This window comes from Spermophilus citellus (assembly GCF_964194105.1).
Source record: "Spermophilus citellus genome assembly, chromosome: 14".
NCBI classification, from domain to species: Eukaryota; Metazoa; Chordata; class Mammalia; order Rodentia; family Sciuridae; genus Spermophilus; species Spermophilus citellus.
In genome coordinates, this window is record NC_138194.1 from 76,477,430 (window position 1) to 76,496,854 (window position 19,425).

Sequence of the window (19,425 nt, forward strand, 5' to 3'; positions counted from 1 at the left end):
TAAATTTTCACCTAGTTTTCAGGAATTTTTATTTTTTATATTTAATTTTTATTTCACCTAAGGTTTGTTTTATTTTTCAGTATAAAGTAGGAATCATTATCTTTTCAAATAAATTACTATTGACCCAAACAATATTCACTTAAAAATGTAACCTGTCTTCAGTGATACACCTCTTTAATCTATAAAGACTTGTAGATACTCATTCAATGTTTTGCTTTACTTATTGAAACTTTCTGACAAATGCTGAACACTCTGAAAAACATTAGAAATAAATGTCAAGATGCTGGTTTTATTGTGAAAAATCTAGAGTTTTGGAGTTATGTATATGGAGAGATATTCTTACACAGAACCACACAGAACTTTTTCATGTTTTTTGTTTTGTTTTTAGGTACACTAATAACAATCCAAGGCAGAATTTTCACTGATGTCTATGGAAGTAATACTGCACTAAGCTCAAATGGGAAAAATGTTAGAATTTTGAGGTAATTTTTGATGTGGAAATATGTTCTTATAGCTAATAGATGAGATATGATATTCCAACAATAATAGATCCAGTGATATTAAGACCCACAATTATGTGAAGGGACTAGCCAGTATTTCTTTAGCTACATTAAAGGAAGAAAAATAGACTGTTGGTTGATTCATTGACATGAAACAATGGTCTGTATTCCTTTCTTTTTTGGTATGACATAATTCCTTCTTTTACTGTGATGGGTTTTATTAATAGAGAGCACATGAAAGCAAGGTTAATAGTAATTGATTTATAGTCATAGAACTCTATTAATCGAAGACTATCATTTAATTTCCTCATTGTACATTTTTCAAAATACCTAAGGCCTGGAGATCACATAACCTAGTCAAGTTTAGGAGTAGAATCCAAGCCTTCTAGCACACTATTTGGCACTTTACTGTACTGATTGTACAAGTATTGTAAAAATGCTGAGGAAAAATAATTCATGCACAAGCTAGGGTTTGATTCTTGATTCCTCTGTTTACCAACTGTGGACAAGATTGCAACATTGGCTAGTTAACTAACATCAAAATCTAATTGTCCACATTTGGAATGGAAACTAACATTGTCACTAGAGTATCCTCCCATAGCTTATATGGGGATATTTCAGTCCTGCCTTAGAAGAAGGAAAGCCCTGTTCATTTCTTGCAGAAGTAAGCATGGACTTGTGACACAGCTTTTAAGATGTTTCATGCTTAGTGAATGCATGTATAAAACAGATAAATAAACAATTTAGGCAACAACTAGAGGATTATCAAATATAAAAGTTCATATACCCACATACATATGCATACATAAGTTTGTAAGACAAGCAATTTGAAAGATTTTGCTAAATGAAATCAAGGTGACTTGTCTGGCATTCTATGAGGTAGAACTCTCAATTAAATTACATTTGTGTGCAGCTATCATGTTCCAGAAATGTTCATATTGATTCCTTGTATATAAGAAAATAACCACTAGAAACTCATTGAATGTTTTATATATACAATTGAGTATAAGTAAAGATTTTGTTTGCTTCAATATAATTGTTATAAATGGTTAACATTATAATTCTTAAATAGGACTTAGTTATGCTTTGTCATAATGATGCCAGGGAGAAGAAAGTTTGACTTCCAAAAAGAAATACTTTTTTCCCCCACTGTGATTGATTTTTATTTCTGTTTTATACCAGGAAATTAATGAAACTTACTTCATAAAATCACAACATCAGGATTATCAGTGATGCCAGAGGGAAGCCTACCTAGCTCTTGTACTCTGAAAATCCTCAGATCATATATGCGTAGGAAATTTTTTCACTTGCCTGTTAATGGACAGATGAGAAATTCTTAGAAACTCAGTTATTTCGTTTGCACCACGTTAATTAGGGCACCAAGACTGCCAAGGCATTTCATTGTGCCTGAATTCCATTAGGAAGGAGTCTATAGCAGAGTTGTGTACTGGGCAGGAAGCTAGGAGATCTGCTTCCCAGATCTTGTCCATTCAGCTATCTCCAAATTCTGACTGGGAACAAATTACCGAGGAGATACAAATGAATAGAGGGATGAGTGCCACTATGGAGCTTTTCATCCAAAAGATCATGTGAAAAAAATTCTGATAGATATGTATATGCATACCACCAGTGGGAATTGCCAAGTGTGGGAGCTTGGGTTTGAATTCCTTCTCTACCCCTCACTAGTTGCAGGTGTGTATCTCTGTAATAGGTCCTCTATAATTTATCCCTAATCTGAATTTGGAGATTTGGCTTAATGAACAAGGTCTGGAAAACAGAACTGCCTAGTGCATAGCCCTTCGCTATTGACTCCTCCTAATGGAACTCAGGCACAAGGAAATGCCTTGGGAGCTCTACTGTCATAATTAAACTCTCTGCCTTAATTTCTTCATTTGTTAAATAGAAGGATTATAGTTACTGAATCATGGGATGGTTGCAAGGATTAAATGTAATGAAAGCTTGTGTCATCTGCTAAATTTCTTATTGAATTGGAATAACATAGGTTAGAAGAATTTTAACTCATGCTCCTCTATAATGGGCACAATAATTCAGTTTACTTGCTTTATAAACCATGCGTAATGGTCAAGTGAAAGGACTTGTGTGTAAAAGTATATTTAAAAGTTCAGTATTCTCTTCAAATGGAAGTCATTTTTTTATAGTTTAAGTTTGTGTGTCAATTTATTTTGAGTCTGGAATTTGTTGTCACAGAAGCTGGGTAGTTTATTCTGGTGTTGCAAAAAATATAATACCAGTTACCTACAAGCCTCCAGTAGCACCAGGTTCTATCAGTATGACATTTATTTGAAGATTATGTTTCTATTGGAACTTTTCCAATAGAAATTTCTTGAACTTTAAGTGGATAAGTCTATTTGTTTCTATGCTTTCTTTTTTTATAGTACTTTGTGTGTGTGGTACTGGGAATTAAACCTAGGGCCTCATACATGATAGGCAAGTGCTTCCTGTGGTACTTAATATCTTCTAACGTATCAAATACGTGAAGAATATCATGACTATTAGGGTCTCCCAGTAAAATATCTGCCCCACAAGAGCAGGGCAGTCCCACACTTACTAATCCAGTACCTAGAGACACATAATCATGTTCACTAGATGTTTTTTGAAGCAATGAGTGATGGATACTAATAATGGTACTTATATGGATACAAACAATGGTATTTCTGATTGAGAGTAAATTATATAAGGTGACCAGTTAGCTTGATGGGAGGAGAACATTTTAAAATAATATATTAAACATAATTTTATATTTTCTAATAAAAATATTTATGCAGAGTTTATATTGGAGGAATGCCCTGTGAGCTTCTTATACCACAATCTGATAATTTGTAAGTAGCTAAAATAATTTTTTTCTTTTATAAACAGGAGATAAGCATACTAAATTTAAGTAGTAATTGTTAGCAATGCTACATAGCTAAATGCTTTAAAATACAGTATGAATGATAATATTTTATATTATACATAGTATTTTATATTATACATTAGCATTCATTTATATAGTTAAGTGCTACTTTATACTCTCCTCTGTCTCCAATGTAGTATGATATGGGCTGTTTATTTTATTATGAGGAAAGATGGTTTAAGAAATATCATAAACAAATAAGTATTTTATTTCATTATATTTAAAATTCTTTAGAAGAAATACTAATGGCAATATCAAAGCTACTCACAAAGTATTTCACTATTAAGTGAAATTTTCTTTAAATATCTTTAGTGAAGTCTGGGGATTATTTTCATCTTGCAGAAATTTTAGTTGTACCAATGGTTTCCATCCTAATACAGATTCTGAAATTAATGAGACGTTTTCAGGGAAAAGTAACATTTAAAACAAATAGCATCTCTATACAATTTAATATTACCATATACAATTTGTTAGGTATGGTCTAAAACTGGATCATCCGAATGGAGACATAGGTTCTATGACTTGTAAGATAACTGCAACTTACATTGGTAAGTATCTATCATCTTGCTTCAAAGGTGTTTGATTCTACTTCCCTGTTTTGGGTTTTCCTATGCACCTCTATGCTGTTTTTATCTTTTTTTTTTTTCTTATTTCCTCTCTATCATGCTTCTTTCACTTTCATATGAGCATCTATGAATTTGCTTCTTTTTAAGGTTTACATATAAAGTAAACTTCTTTAGGTTTCTTTTTTTTTCTTCTTTCTTTGCCCAGAGGATCCCATGACTAATTCTGCTGTTTTATCTAGTGCCTTAATTTCATGCTTCTCTTTTCCCCTTGCTCTATGTACCCCAGACATATCCATCTTTTAAATCTTGAATGAGTTTCCTATCTTCTGTTTCAGCCTTTTGTAAACATCCCATCCTGAAAATTTTATATAAAATATATGTCTTCAGAAAATCAGCTTTTTGATCTGGTTTTATATTTTCAAATCCTGCTTTTCTTTTCCTTGTTAGGTTTGTAACAATTTTTAGCTCTCTGTTGTGTTATTGTTCTTGACAATTGTAGCCTCTATAAGGAGATGGACACACTGTGTGCTCCCTGCATCTCTCAACTCCTCACAGAGGATATGAACAATTAAGTAGCTGCTGAATGAATAAAAGAAATGTCAGGGTCACATGGTTATTTATCTGTTCTTTTATTATTATTCATTCATAATTATATTTTGTCAATTTTTCTAGCTATAATCTCAAGACACCTATTATGCACGTTTTAAAAATTATAGGTAATTTTTAAAGACAGTTCAGCTTTTATTTCTTTGAGGACTAATGCATCATTGTTTAAGTACAGTTTTTATATTATATTTTTTCCACTTTTAAAAATTAGCTTTACATTATAGAGTTATCGTTTTCCTGTGATTTGGAATTTAATTGATTGTGTATTTTAATTAATTCCAGGTCATCACAATGTCAGCTTTATTTTAGATAGTGATTATGGAAGGTAGGTCACTTTGTAAATAATAGTTTTCATAATTGATTGAACTTGGTAAATAAAATAAAATGTGTATTTACTTTGTGCAATAGATGCATAGATTAAAGAATTAAATACTTTCTTCCCTCCAAATTAATATTTAAAGTGTCAGTGACTCCTTTTTACTCAAAATTTGTGTCTCACACATGACCTTTCAATTGTTGGGAATTTACCATTAACTTAAACAACAGATAAAACATTTTAACTGTAATATGGAAAAGTTTTATTTTATTTCTTGCTACTCTTATGATTTAATTATAATTCTTTTAATAACTAAAGTAATTAAATTTTGATTTGGTTAATATTAGCATAGATAAAATCTCTTGATCAATATTCTCATAGAGGTTTTCTTTTGACCTATCAATGCAATACTATTGCAAAAAATGGTAGACTTTTCAATTGCACATCTTAACATGATTGTTAATAACATACATTTATTGTTTTTAGAAGAACTGTAACTCATTTCCAGATGTTTTGCTTCCTGGTTTCAATGACTTTCATATGTTCATAGATGTATCAGAATATGAAAATCTTAACACATGTTGCCAACCATGTATTATAGATAATAATAGTAATAAACTTTTAGTGGTAAGCATGCTGCTAAACACTTTACATACATTATATAGCTTAATTATCCAAACAACCTATAAAATGAAAACTATTGTCTGCCCATGTTACTCACTGGAAAAATTAGAGGAATGTTAAATAATTTTCCCAAGGATATTCAGCCAGTAGAAGCAATACTAGGTAAGCCGATCCATGAAGTCCAACTCTAGAACCTGAGCTTGTCATTCCAGGACTGATCAAAGGTTTCAGCCACCGATACCACATCTTACTACTACTTCACATCCTGACAGGGTTCCCTGCCATGCAGGATAATTACACTCTTGGAAACATTTGCAAATGTGTGAGGGACATTTACTGACTGTCAAGGTAACTGGGTATGTTAAATCCCTTAGTGGGCAATACCATGACATGCCAAACCTAAATGAATTGTTCTGCCCAAAATGTCACAATGTTTTTCATTGAGAAAATAAGACTGTTAATAAAAATTAAAATAAATTGCATTATTTGCCATTCAATACTAACATAACTATAGTAGACCAACAATATTTACCATTTAATGTCAATATAAACTAGATCTGTTGATTTCTTTTTTGTATCAGAAGAGAGATTCAGCAATTAGGAGTTTGAAAAGAATGACAATACTACAATCAAAGTAGGTTTTGTTCCTGTTCAGTGTTCACAGATTACAAGAGGAAGTCATAATCAGTCCATCCCTGCATGGAACTACAATTCCAGTTGGACTAAAATCCACTATCCTTATATTTAGAGACCATCTAGTGCTAGACAACTAGGAACAAAACATTTAATACAAAGTGATGCCGTTTTATAAGCTAATATAGACTTGACTAAACCCATGATGAATAGTATAATTCAAGAGCAAATCAGAGTGGAAGATACAGAAATGGTGCAAATATACACCTTTGTAACGTATAATGAGACAAATGACCTAGAACCCCATGATTTAACAACTATTCTCTGTGAGGACAGAACTACTTACATATTACTTGTTAAGGCTGGGCAATGTAATTTTCCCCCAAAATATTAGAAAAACATGTTAGAAGCAGCTATTAAATTTTGCTTGATTTCTAGAACTATATATACTTCTTTTAGGATCTTAGTCTCACTCTTGCTTAGGTGAAAAAAAAAAAGACTTCTTAGTTCTAAGTTTGTATGACACATATTCCTTGCCAAATCCATCATATGTCTCTATAAGAGAAATAATTATCCAAAAATAGATTTTGAGTGATCAAGCCTGAATATGGTTGCTAAGTATAAATAAATCAATATGCCATATTAACAGGCCCAGAAATTTCTTGTTTAAAACTGCCAGAAAATTTCACATATAGTATAAGCAAGAATACTGCATTAGATTATTGATTCTGTGATCTTACTATATGATTTCTTTTTTAAAGCCAATGGCTAACTTTTGATATTAATGCCTCATAATTGAGAAAATTGTGTTTCTATATAAAATATTCTCAGGAACTTAAGATAACTGTTAAAAATATGATATTTACTACTTAAAAATCTAGTTTTCAATACTACATAACATTTTTAAAATGGTAAACCACCCTATAAATTATAAAATTCACATTTACAAATTTCAGGAGCATTCCTGAATATCAAATGAACCAATTAAGGATCACTGTGGCACCATTCCGTATCTCTTTTAATAGCCAACCTTCTCTCTGCTATTTTCCCCAAGTTCAAATGACAGCTGTTTCAAACTGATAAGGTTCACTGAGGCTGCCCTTAATTGAGAAATGCCTAGTCATTATCAATGAATTAGTGAAAATCACCTCAGTGTCATCCAAAATAAATTGCACTCAAATTTTATTTCAGGAGGCAATTTTCCCACTAACTTAAGAAGCAGAGTTAATTTTTGAGATTCAGGATCTGGCCAGACATAAGATTTTTGAAGTTTGCATGGTTTCAGATCTTTGCAAATCTACACACTCTAGTAGGAACTTCTTAAATAACTAATTTAGCATAAAATATTTCCAAAGACTCTTTAGTCCTACAAATGTACATTGTAATGCCTGGGTTAGATTTGCAGGGAAGTTCATTGTTGATCTCAACCAGAAGATTTACATTATCCCTTTAGATTCTAGTTTGATGTAGTATTATTATGCTGAATACATTTTGGGCCTTGAAATTCTCATTTGAATTTATTAAACTTTCTAATTATAAATTTTATTGAAGTTATTTAATTTCTAGGATTCTTTCCCTTCCTATCCCTCCAGGTTATGGAAGTGTAAGTGTCTATCAAAATATAAGGTTTTGTGTTTATTAAGGATGATGTAAGCCTGGTGGATTTTTCTTAATTTGCTCTCATCCATCTGTATCTCACACTAATCAATGGACAGGGGAGCGAGCATTGTGTGGTACCCAGATTAGGAGCCAGGGCTCTCTGCTCAAACTGCCTGGCCACCCATTCTGTTTCTACTGCTTATTGGCTCTGTAACCTTGAGAAATTCAAAGAAATTCTTTGTTTGTCACCTATCTCATGTAGTTGACATCAAGATCAAATCACATAATAAACTGAAAACTCTTAGCAGGAGAGCTCAGCTGTTACAAAAGGTCATCCTCCTGTGTTATTTTTATGGTTGCTTTTGTCAATATAGTTTCTTAAAATCAACATTTTTAAGGAATAATTTACACATGACAAGATACACCAATTAATATTATTTGAAGTGAGCAGTTATACTAAACTGTGGCAAATGTGTATATGTGTGTGTGTGTGTGTGTGTGTGTGTGTGTGTGTGTAACCAACAGCCAAATCAAGATGTGGAACTTTTTATCTTCCTCCAAAAGTTTCAACGCATTCCTTTGCAAGGCATTTGATGATCTCTATCACTATAGTTTTTAAAAAATCCTAAAATAAAGGAAATTTTTAAAAGCTGGAAATTTTACCTTTTTTTTTAAAACAGGAGTTTCCCACAGAAAATGGCATATTTTGTTTCCTCTCTGAATAAAATTTCAATGTTTCAAACATATGCAGGTATGTGACAATTCTCTCATTCTGTATATGTGTATGGAAAGAAGTAATTATGCTTCATTTTATTAAATCAAAGGTAATAATCACTTTAAGGTATACTATGTTATTTTATGTACTGCTAGGAAAGGAAAAATACCTAATATGGAGAATCTAAAAGCAGGCTGACATTAAATTAGGACACCCAAAACTACATTCTTTGTGTAAGATGAAAAAATGAACTTGTCACACTAACAGAGACAGCACAAAAATTTTCATATCTCAACTTTAGTTGTTGGTGAAAAAGGAGAAAAAAGTTTTCCTGTTAATTTAAACCACAAACCAGTACTCAGATTTGTGCTGTCAGTGTGATCCAAAATAATTCTCAAGAAGATTTTAGTTTAATTTAATTTAATTATTTTCAAGAAGTCTCAGGTTGATAGTCTCCCTAGTAGAGCGGCAGGAGGAAGCACAAACCCTCCCGCAAGAACCATACCCAGTCGGGAGTGATGGAGAGATATGTTTGAATTTTACAAATACTAAAGTGTGAAAAAATGTACGTTTTAGAATCAATCAAATGTGAAATATCTTGATTTTTCCTAGAAATTTATTTAAAATTCATATAATGCATAAAACTTTGAAGTCATTAATAAGAAAATATTTAGTAAGAATTTGCTGTCTGTCATGTACTGGGTTATTTTATCAACATACCTAAAGCTTTTATGTACAAAGCCACAGAAAGTCTAATCATAGTTAAATGTATTACTATATGAAAAAATATAAATATAAAATGTTAGTCCTTAAGCATAGATGCATTCTTCAAGAGCCTATGGAAGAGAAGGCGTTTGACCTGCCTTTCTGTGTTTTTCTTTTTCTTTTTTTTGGTACTGGGGATTGAACTCAGGGGTACTTAATCACTTAGTCACATCTCCAGCCTTTTTTATATTTTATTTAGAGACAGGGTCTCACAGAGTTGCTTAGCACCTTGCTAAGTTGCTGAGGCTGGCTTTGAACTCCAGATACCCTAACCCTAACCCTAACCCTGCCTCAGCCTCCCGGGCCATTGGGATTACATGCATGTACCACTGTACCCTGCCTGGGTTTTCTTTTGGAGCTAAATATCTATACTCAGCTCAGTTTTTCCTTACTCACCTGGTCTCCTGATAATCATTTCTTTAGTACTAGTCACCATTAAAGCCCAGTCACCCATTGAATGTCAGTGTCAGTGAAAGCCATGTTTATTATCCTCTTTGCAGGACTGCATCAGAGACAAAATAATGAAACACTTAATTCACTCAATTAGTAATCCACTACCTACACTAAATTACGTGCTGTGGCTAGGTAATTCAGAATTTTTTTTTAAAATGAAGCATTTGGGATGATGCCTGATATTCCTGACATATGATATTTAATGTGATTTTTTTCCCCCAGAGGTCACTACAGTTTCACCTTCAAAAGGAAGCACTGGAGGTGGCACCATACTAACAATAAGTGGGAGGTTCTTTGATCAAACGGATCTCCCAGTGAAAGTTCTAGTTGGAGGTATTTTTCATGATGCTTAATATACTAACTTATAGGAATAAATCCTGCCTATTCTTGTTTAATTTGTAAGAAAAATAATAGTTTTTTCTCTGTTGTCATTCATTTAAACTTGGGGGTATTCACGCAGCATTTTGTTCTGGGCTCCATGCTCTTCCTTCTGCTATTTTTCCATGAGGGCCACTCCTAGCAGCCCTTAGTGGACACTTTATCTCTAAGAGGCATTTATGGAAGTATCATCACTGCCATCCACAAATTCCCCACCACAGTTAAGAACACACCCATTCTCTATTTAATAAGCTCTTAAATCCCCTTGAACTTCTGTTACTTCCAAAAAGTTATTTAATTATGATGGAATTTAATTAGCATTTTGGCATATTCTGCCCATACTTTTTCATATACTGTGCATTAGTAGTTTGGCATGATACAGGCCTTGGAAAAAGCATAAATTATTGCGTTATCTGTTTATGAATACATATAGGGCTTGGTTCTATAGGGATGGGTCACTTTTATGTGTCTGTTCTGGATCTATGTAGAGATAGTGAACCATGTAGCTGAAAAGGGAGGTTGGGATGAATGTCATAGTGGTACTCTTTCCGTTGAGTCATAGAACATCACTTTCTTGATAGGTAGAGGACAGGATGCTCACTCTTGTAACTGGGCACCTACATTTTTCTTCTCACAGCCCCCTTGCTGGGGTATCTTCTACCTTTTAAGGAATCTTCTTATGAGTCTGCCAAAATGTAATTTCAGAAGAGAAGAGAAACAGATATAAAGCAACTTCTAATATATGTACAATAGCTTTCTAGCCCACATGAATCCTTGTTGATCACCTGCCCAACTGTTAAAACATAAGATTTTTGACATTCACATAACACATTATTTGGATCAGATTTTATGTTTTCAATATTAAAATCAGGGTATAAAATACTTGTAATTTATATAATATGCTTTCTTATCTGATATTGTGTCTGTTTTGATTAGGATACCATTGATGTGCCAAAAGGATGTCAGATTTCTGTTCTATATCATTGCCATTAATATGGCAACCATATTGAGATTTGGAATCATTGATAATTTTTTAAAGATAATGAACCTCATAGGAATGTTTTCTGTGCTTCCAGTAAAATGGACTGTGGGTTTAATATATTATTTGAATTCACTATTTCCTATTTTAATTTTCTTGCATCCATAAGTCATTCAAATAGTGAAAGCATTAAAAGTTCACATTTTCCAGGCCACCAAACAGAAACTGGCAAAGGTATCTCTCTCCATTTTTCTTGTCCTCATGTTTGTTAACTCTAGTAAATACTGAGGGCTGACCCTCATGAGGCAAACACAGAGGTCTTAAAAGAGACTCTTCTATGAAGTCTAATTATGTTTATGTAGAAGTTATAATTTTTTCTCTTTAGTCCCTTGCCCATTTGGGACACAGTTTTTCTGTTAAAATACCATTTCAAAATTATTGTCCCTGTTGTTTTAATTTTAAGAACTTGGACTATACCATCATTTTTCCTACTTAAGAGGTCGTAACCTACCTTTAAATTCTGGACTTCATGGGCATTCTGCAACTTTTCTCTGAGAAACAAAACAAGTCTTCACTTTTACAAAGATACAGTTTTATCTAGTTTTTCATATTTTTTCTCAGAAACTTGAATTTTCTATCTCAGACTTGCAATATTTTACCAGAAAAATTTTCCCTTTATGGAAGTATAACAATTAATGATACTTATTATTAAGCCAATGATAAGATTTCATGTAGACTATTTAAATGAAAGGGCCCCAACTTTGTCACTTGCTTATGTAACTTTGATTTTAATTGAAAAAATAACTCAAGATAGGCTGATGTGCTATGCATTATAAAGCTTCATTTGTAACAGTTCTGCATTTTGCTTCTGTATAGGTCAAACCTGTGATATTCTGAATATCACAGAAAATAGTATATATTGCAAGACACCCCCCAAACCTCCTATTCTCAAAACTGTATATCCAGGTAAGTTATCATAAGAGAGAATAACAATTTCTATGTTTGTAATAAAGGAATATTATTAATACATAGCATTAGTCAAAAATATTATTTGATTTTTTTTTTAGAATTTGTGGTGAGAATTATAATAAATGTTTTTAAATTATATTTTCTGTATTAGAAAACATTTGTATTAAAATAGCTGCATTAAAGCTGCATCTGTGGAGATAAACTCAGCCTGGTCTCCTGACACCCTACTAGAAGCAGCATTTCTCTATTGATAGAGTATAATGGTACCTTTATTTCATAGACTTTATGAAAATATTTAAAATGCCTTTTCCTGGTTGAAAAAAAAGGGCAGGGGTTAAATCCTTACTTTTTTAGAATGGTTTGAGAATGAAAACAGATGAAAGAAATGTCATTAGAAGTTCTTTTCAGATTTTCCCCTTGCAGTACATGGCCTTCCCAGCTACACAATTCCAGTGGAGTGCTTGCCAGTGTTTGAGTGGGGCATGTATCTCTCTCTTATCCTGCGCACACATTGAAATCTATTTACAGTTGTGTCATTGTTTATTTGGAGCCTAATAAATTCTGTTTGCCAAACTCTAGAACTTCTTTGTTTCAAATATTTGAAAAAAGTCTCACAAGTTTAAGAAGATAATTTTGATATTTGTAATTGGTAACTTTAGAGAAAGTTGTACGTATCAGGAAATGCTGGTGCTATAGGAGGCTGATGTGTTCAATCTTTTCTTCATTTGTAACATATCCAAATGCAGCTGAACAGGAGTAGTCATTATTTTCCAGATTCAGGCAGGCTTAAGGCTGCTGAAAGAAGGCATGAGCACAACAGTTGTTGCATTTTAAGGAAAAAAGAAAAAGATGTGATAGCAAATTTCTGATTAAGAGAAACTCCATGACAGTGTTTGTACTGGCAAGTGTAGTTACGTTTTATTGAGAGTATTCTCTGATTCTATCCAAGACAGGATAAAATCTTAGCACAAAAGCAATGCTTAAAAAAGAAGAAGAAGAAGAAAAAAAACAGAAAAACAAATGCTAAGCAATATCTTAAAGCTAACAATCTATTTTCCTTGATTAATGGCTTTGTAAGCCATTTAGAATAAACAAGGCAAATATTTTGTAATCAAATGGTTTGGATTATGAAGTTTTGAGACTTCACTATATGAAACAACATTAGTTATAGCATAAGTAACTAATTATTATGTATCATTATCTTTATGTAAAGTTCTATTTAGTGCCAAATATTTTACATATATAGTATATAAAATCCCCAATGGAAACCATTCAAATAATATTATTATTTACTTCTAACATGTGTGGTAATGGAGGCTCAGATAAATATGGTAATAATAAATAAATTGTAGATTTCCCTAATTGCACTCTGTCTTCTGGGAACAAGTACATGTAGGGGTACATATAATTGATTTAGTTTCAAACATGATCTAAAAATGTTAATTGACATAGGACATCTATAATCACCACTCAAATATAAGGCCATTGAGACATTGCATCATGACTCTGATGAATGGCTTCTTTTGTTTCATTATATTTAGGTGGGAGAGGTCTAAAACTTGAGGTATGGAATAACAGCCGGCCAGTACATCTTGAGGAGATACTTGGATATAATGAAAAAACGCCAGGGTATATGGGTGCCAGTTGGGTAGACTCAGCTTCCTATGCCTGGCCCATGGGACAAGATACATTTGTTGCACGCTTCAGTGGATTTTTGGTGGCTCCAGATTCTGATGTTTATAGATTCTACATCAAAGGTGATGACCGTTATGCCATTTATTTCAGCCAGACTGGACTTCCAGAAGATAAGGTAGGGACACTGCAAAACACTACTTGATATTATAAAAATAGCATGATGATCTTCATATGTATTTCACTTATTCTAAGTAAAAAATCAATGAATATATTAAAGAATTTATGAGAAAAATGATTTCATGTGATCAATTTCTTTGCTATTTTAGCACATGATACAAACTTGTGGAAAACCCATAGCTTAAAAGAAAATTATTTCTCATGTGTAACTTTTCTCTGCAAAGGAAAAAATGCATACATTTACTTTATGAATTTGAAGGATTTCTTTTATTATGAAAGAATTGTAGCCACAATATAGGATATTGAAAAACAATGAAAAAAGTTTCACTACTCTACATTTACTTGGTTATGAGATGGAAGTCTGTCATTTCTTTTTAACCTCTATTTTCTTTTTTATATAAAGGATCATAAAAGATCAGTGTCATCTTTTGTCACATAGTATTAAATACAAAATTGGATCATCATTTTTTAATGATGAATAGTATGTTACTACATGGGCTTATTAAGTTAGTCAAATACCCTCCTACTAATAATTTAAAAACTTCCTTCTGATTTTTTATGACCACAACTAAAACTTTATTAGACATCTACAGTCATTAGTTTATTTTGTATTTTGTCATAGTACCGCAGGACAAGAGGGTTTCAAAGGATAACTTCACAAGTGTGAAACTGACCAATCAAATCAAAATCATATTTTATGATGAATTTATATGGCAAGATTTCTTCACAAATGGGTTTATATAACTTTAAATTGCTTTTGTAATTTATGAATTCCAGTTTACCATAGCTTCTTGGCATGCTTACTCCAAAGATGACATTAGTGGGAAGCCCAAAGTCCTCTCTCTGTACTACGTAGAACCATTTAACAATCTTTGGTATCTTTCGGGCTACCTCTAAATTTATAATTTGTATCAAATCTTTGAAAGTTCTCCACAGAGCAAAAGAATGATTAATAATAACACATTCTACCAGTATGTTTCCTCTTATTGTCCATTGCAGTGCTAATTATGGAAAGCCATGATCTGTGCAGTATACTCAGTAGAGTGGAGTTGGTGTGAGTGAAGGGTAAAGTGATGAAGTGAGTGAGCTTGCATAATTTTTTAAAACTCTATGTTGTCAGGGATAACAGATCTTAGAAGAATAGCATCAGGATTACAGTACTGATAAAGATAATTAGATGTTTAAAATATTAAAAATTCTCCTTTTATTCTCTGCTTTTCTGGGATAAGGTGAGGATTGCATATCATTCTGCCAATGCCAACAGTTATTTTTCCAGTCCAACGCAAAGATCAGATGATATTCATCTTCAGAAAGGAAAAGAGTAAGGTGTTTTTCTTGCCATAAAGTGATTGTGTGATATTTTAAAAATGTAAGCTTATATTTTAAAATCTTTTGTTTTCATTGGTGGGCATGACAGTTAATTGCTTGAATTTACAATTGGTCATTCTTTATAATTTTATTAAAGTTTGCTTCTATATCTTCAGGAATACTGACATTTAGCTAACCAGGTAAATTTGAAATTTAATTTAACCTTGTTACAGAAACTATAATTTTGTGAAATTTACTTAATCCTGATTTTCATTCTTTTCAGGACTTTTCATTCACTCCAATTCTCTAGTTTCTTTGTTCCAATGTCTGAGCACTTGAATGTTGCTAGGGAAAAAACAATCACAAAATCCCATGAACTGGTAACACTTCTAATATATATTTATTATTTGCTGATTTATCCCAGGCCATGGAACAGGCACTTGAAATCTAATACAAACAATATTAAAATAAAATCCCTACTCATAAGGAACATGAAATCTAGTATTGAAAGGTCAACTCCAGAAAGTAAATGAAAGTATTATTCAAATAGCAGATAATAACATTCAAAATGCCATTCAGGATTCCTAGAAAACAGGAAGATAAGAGACATGATATATTCAAAATGAATATGTTCCATAGAGAACGTCAAAAGATGTGTTAATATCATTTTTTATTTACTATTTGTATCTGTTAGGTTTTGAAATTTTTAAAATTTGTTCCTTTTAGATATACATGCAGTAGAGTATATTTTGACATATTATACCTACATGGAATATAACTTATTTTAATTAAAATCTCATTCTTCTGGGTTGTACATTATGTGGAGTTTCACTGTTGGTGTATTCATGTATGAACATAGGAGTGTTATATAACATTTATTTATTCCACTCTCTTTCCTATTCCTTATTCCCTGCCCTTCCCTTCATTCCCCTTTGTCTAATCGGCTGAACTTCTACTCTTATCTTACCCCCATTGCTGTGTGTTAGAAGCTACATATCAGAGAGAACACTTGACCTTTGGTTTGGGGGATTGGCTTATTTCACTTAGCATGATAGTCTCCAGATCCATCGTTTACCAGCAAAAATCATGAGGTCATTTTTTTAAGGGCCGTAATTTCTATTGTGCATATATACCACATTTTCTTTATCCATTCATCTGTTGATGGGCACCAAGGTTGGTTCCATAACTTAGCTATTGTGAGTTGAGCTGCTATAAACATTGATGTGACTGTGTCACTGTAGTATGCTTATTTTAACTCCTTTGAAGATATACCAAGGAATGGTGTAAACAGGTCAAATAATGCTTCCATTCTTAATTTTTGAGGAATCTCGATACTATTTTTTCCAGAGTGCTTGCATCAATTTGCAATCCTACCAGCAACATATGAGTGTACCCTTTTCCCCACATCCTCGCCAACATTATTTGTTGCTTACATTCTTGATTGTTGACCTTCTGACTGGAATGAGATAAAATCTCAATATAGTTTTAATTTTCATTTCTGTAATCGTTAGAGATGTTGAACAATTTTTCATGTTTGGTGACTGTATTTATTCTTCTGTGAAGTGCCTTTTCAATTCCTTTGCCCAATTATTGAGTAATTTGGGTTTTGGGGGTTAAACTTTTTGAGTTCTTTATATATCCTGGAGATTAATCCTCTGTCAGAGGTGCAAGTGACAAAGATTTTCTTTCATTCTGTGGGTTCTCTCTTCATGCTTTGGATTGTTTCGTTTGCTGTGAAAAAGCTTTTTAGTTTGATAATGTTCCATTTATTGATTCTTGATTTTACTTCTTGAGCTTTAGAATTTTGTTGAGGAAATCAGTTCCTAGGCCAACAAGATGAAGAGTTGGGCCTAATAGTAGGTGTACAGTTTCTGGTCTAATGTCTATTTCCTTGACCCACTTTCAATTGAGTTTTGTGAAGGGTGAGAGATAGGGATTAAGTTTTATTCTACAACATATTTCCACTTTTCCCAGAATCATTTTTTTCAAGAGGCTATAATTTCTCCAATGTATGTTTTTGGTGCCTTTGTCTAGTATGAGATAACTGTATTTATGTGGGTTTGTCTCTGTGTCTTCTATTCTTTATCATTGGCCATCTTGTCTGCTTTGGTGCCAATACAAGTGAGTATTTGATACTGTAACTCCATAGTATAATTTAATGTCTGGTATTGTGATGCCTCCTGCCTCACTTTTCTTGCTAAAGATTGCTTTGGTTATTCTGAGCCTCCTGTTTTTCCAAATAAATTTTATGACTGCTTTTTCTATTTCTATGAAGAACAATATTGGAATTTAATGGGAATTGCATTAAATCTCAATGGCGCTTTGGGTAGTATGGCCGTTTTGACAGTATTAATTCTGCCTATCTTGCAAGAGCATGGGAGGTCTTTCTATCTCCTAAGGTCTTCTTCAATTTCTTTCTTTAGTGTTCTGTAGTTTTCACTGTGGGTCTTTCACCTCTTCTCTTAGATTGATTCCCAAGTATTTTGTTTTTGAGGCTACTGTGAATGGGAGAATTTCCCTAATTTCTCTTTCAGCTGATTCATCATTGGTGTATAGGAATGCAATTGCTTTATGGGTATCAATTTTATATCCTGCTACTTTTCTGAGTTTGTTTATGAATTCTACAAGTTTTCTGGTGAAGTGTTTTGGGTCTTCGAAATATAGGATCATGATCTTGACAAATAGGGATAATTTGAGCTCTTCTTTTCCTAATTGTATCCTTAATTTTTTTCTATTGCTTACTTGCTCAGGCTAGAGTTTCAAGGACTATGTTGAATAGAAGTGATAAAATAGGGCATTCCTGTCTTATTCCAGTTTTTAGAGGAAATGTTTTTTTTCTCTGTGTAGAATGATGTTGGCCTTGGTTTTAACATATGTGTCTGTTAGGTTTTACTGCATAGCAAACCACTCTAGCCTAAAGGCTTCAAATAATAAATGTTTATTATTTCACAAAATTTTGTCATTGGCTGGACAGTTCATTTGTTCCTGGCCTCTTTAGTTTGGGATTGATGATCTAGGATGACCTAAATTCCATTTGTACATCTCAGATGGCATGACTGGCACTGAGATATAGATATGGGGAGCATCTCATCCTACATGATTTCTTATATTCCAGGAGCTTAACCCAAGCTTGTGGTGTTGGTGGATAGGTTCCCAACAATAATGATAGCAATTACTATCAAACACACACTTTTAAATATTTGTTTTTGTCACATTTGCTTCTATCCCATTGACCATAGCAAATGGTCAAGCATAGATTCAAGGGATGAAGAAATAGACTTTCATTTTCCCAGAGACTGTCCAAAGTCAGTTCATGTTGCCAGTTCATTCTACAGATATCAGAATATCAGGTATCATTTCATCTAAGTGCAGATCTTTTTGGTCAATTTTTAAAGCATTTTAACTAGTGCATTATAGTGATACATAGTATTAAGGTTAATTTTTATATAATTATACATTCATGGAATTTAATTTGCTCTACTTTCAATCACCAGTACTTCCTCTTTTCTATCTCTCCTTTTTTTCCCCTATTCACTTTCCTCTATTCTACTGGTCTTCCTTCTATTTATTTATAGTTTTTATAAATTGTTGCTTTACAGATATACATAAAGGTGGAATTCACTAGGGTATATTCATATACTACATGTCATAATTTTGTCAATTTAATTCCACAGTTCCTCCCTTTTAGTGTCCTCCTTCCTCCCTATCTTTTCCTCTACTTTAGTGATCTCCTATTTTCATGTATTTCTCCCCTACACTTTTCCCCCTTTATTTGACTCTAGCTTCTGTATATGAAATAAAACATCCAATCTTTGACTTTCTGAGTATGGTTTATTTCACTTTGAATGTTCTCCAGTTCCACTGACTTTCAAAAAAATGCCATCATTTCATTTCTCTTTATGGCTGAGTAAAACTCCGTTGTGTATATATACCACATATTCTTTATTTGTTAATCTGTTGATGGGTACCTTGCCTGGTTCCATAACTTTGCTATTGTGAATTGTGTTGCTATAAACATTCATTCAGTGTTTATCACTATAGTATGTAGATTTTCAGGTTTTTAAAAATTTTAGTTCTTTTAAAATTTTAGTTTAGGATAAAACCAAGGAGTAGGATAATTGGATCATAGGGTGGTTGCATTCCTAGTCTTTTGAGAAATCTCCATATTGCTTTTCACAGTGGTTATACTAGTTTGCAATTCCACCAACAATGTATGAGTATATATTTTCTCCCATATCTTTGCCAGCATTTATTATTAGTTGTATTCTTGATGATTGCCATTATAACT

General features: G+C 32.7%; 1 protein-coding gene across 1 annotated transcript in view; it reads left to right on the forward strand.

Annotated features, from left to right (window-relative positions):
- The window catches only part of PKHD1L1 (PKHD1 like 1), a 141,818-nt gene that overhangs the window by 15,613 nt on the left and 106,780 nt on the right, over positions 1–19,425 (forward strand). The window contains exons 6-14 of the mRNA XM_081266473.1: positions 389–482; positions 3,287–3,340; positions 3,889–3,962; positions 4,869–4,911; positions 8,439–8,509; positions 9,914–10,024; positions 11,925–12,014; positions 13,559–13,827; positions 15,059–15,150. Of these exons, the coding sequence (XP_081122599.1) occupies positions 389–482; positions 3,287–3,340; positions 3,889–3,962; positions 4,869–4,911; positions 8,439–8,509; positions 9,914–10,024; positions 11,925–12,014; positions 13,559–13,827; positions 15,059–15,150 (898 nt within the window). The remainder of the gene's footprint in view (positions 1–388; positions 483–3,286; positions 3,341–3,888; positions 3,963–4,868; positions 4,912–8,438; positions 8,510–9,913; positions 10,025–11,924; positions 12,015–13,558; positions 13,828–15,058; positions 15,151–19,425) is intronic.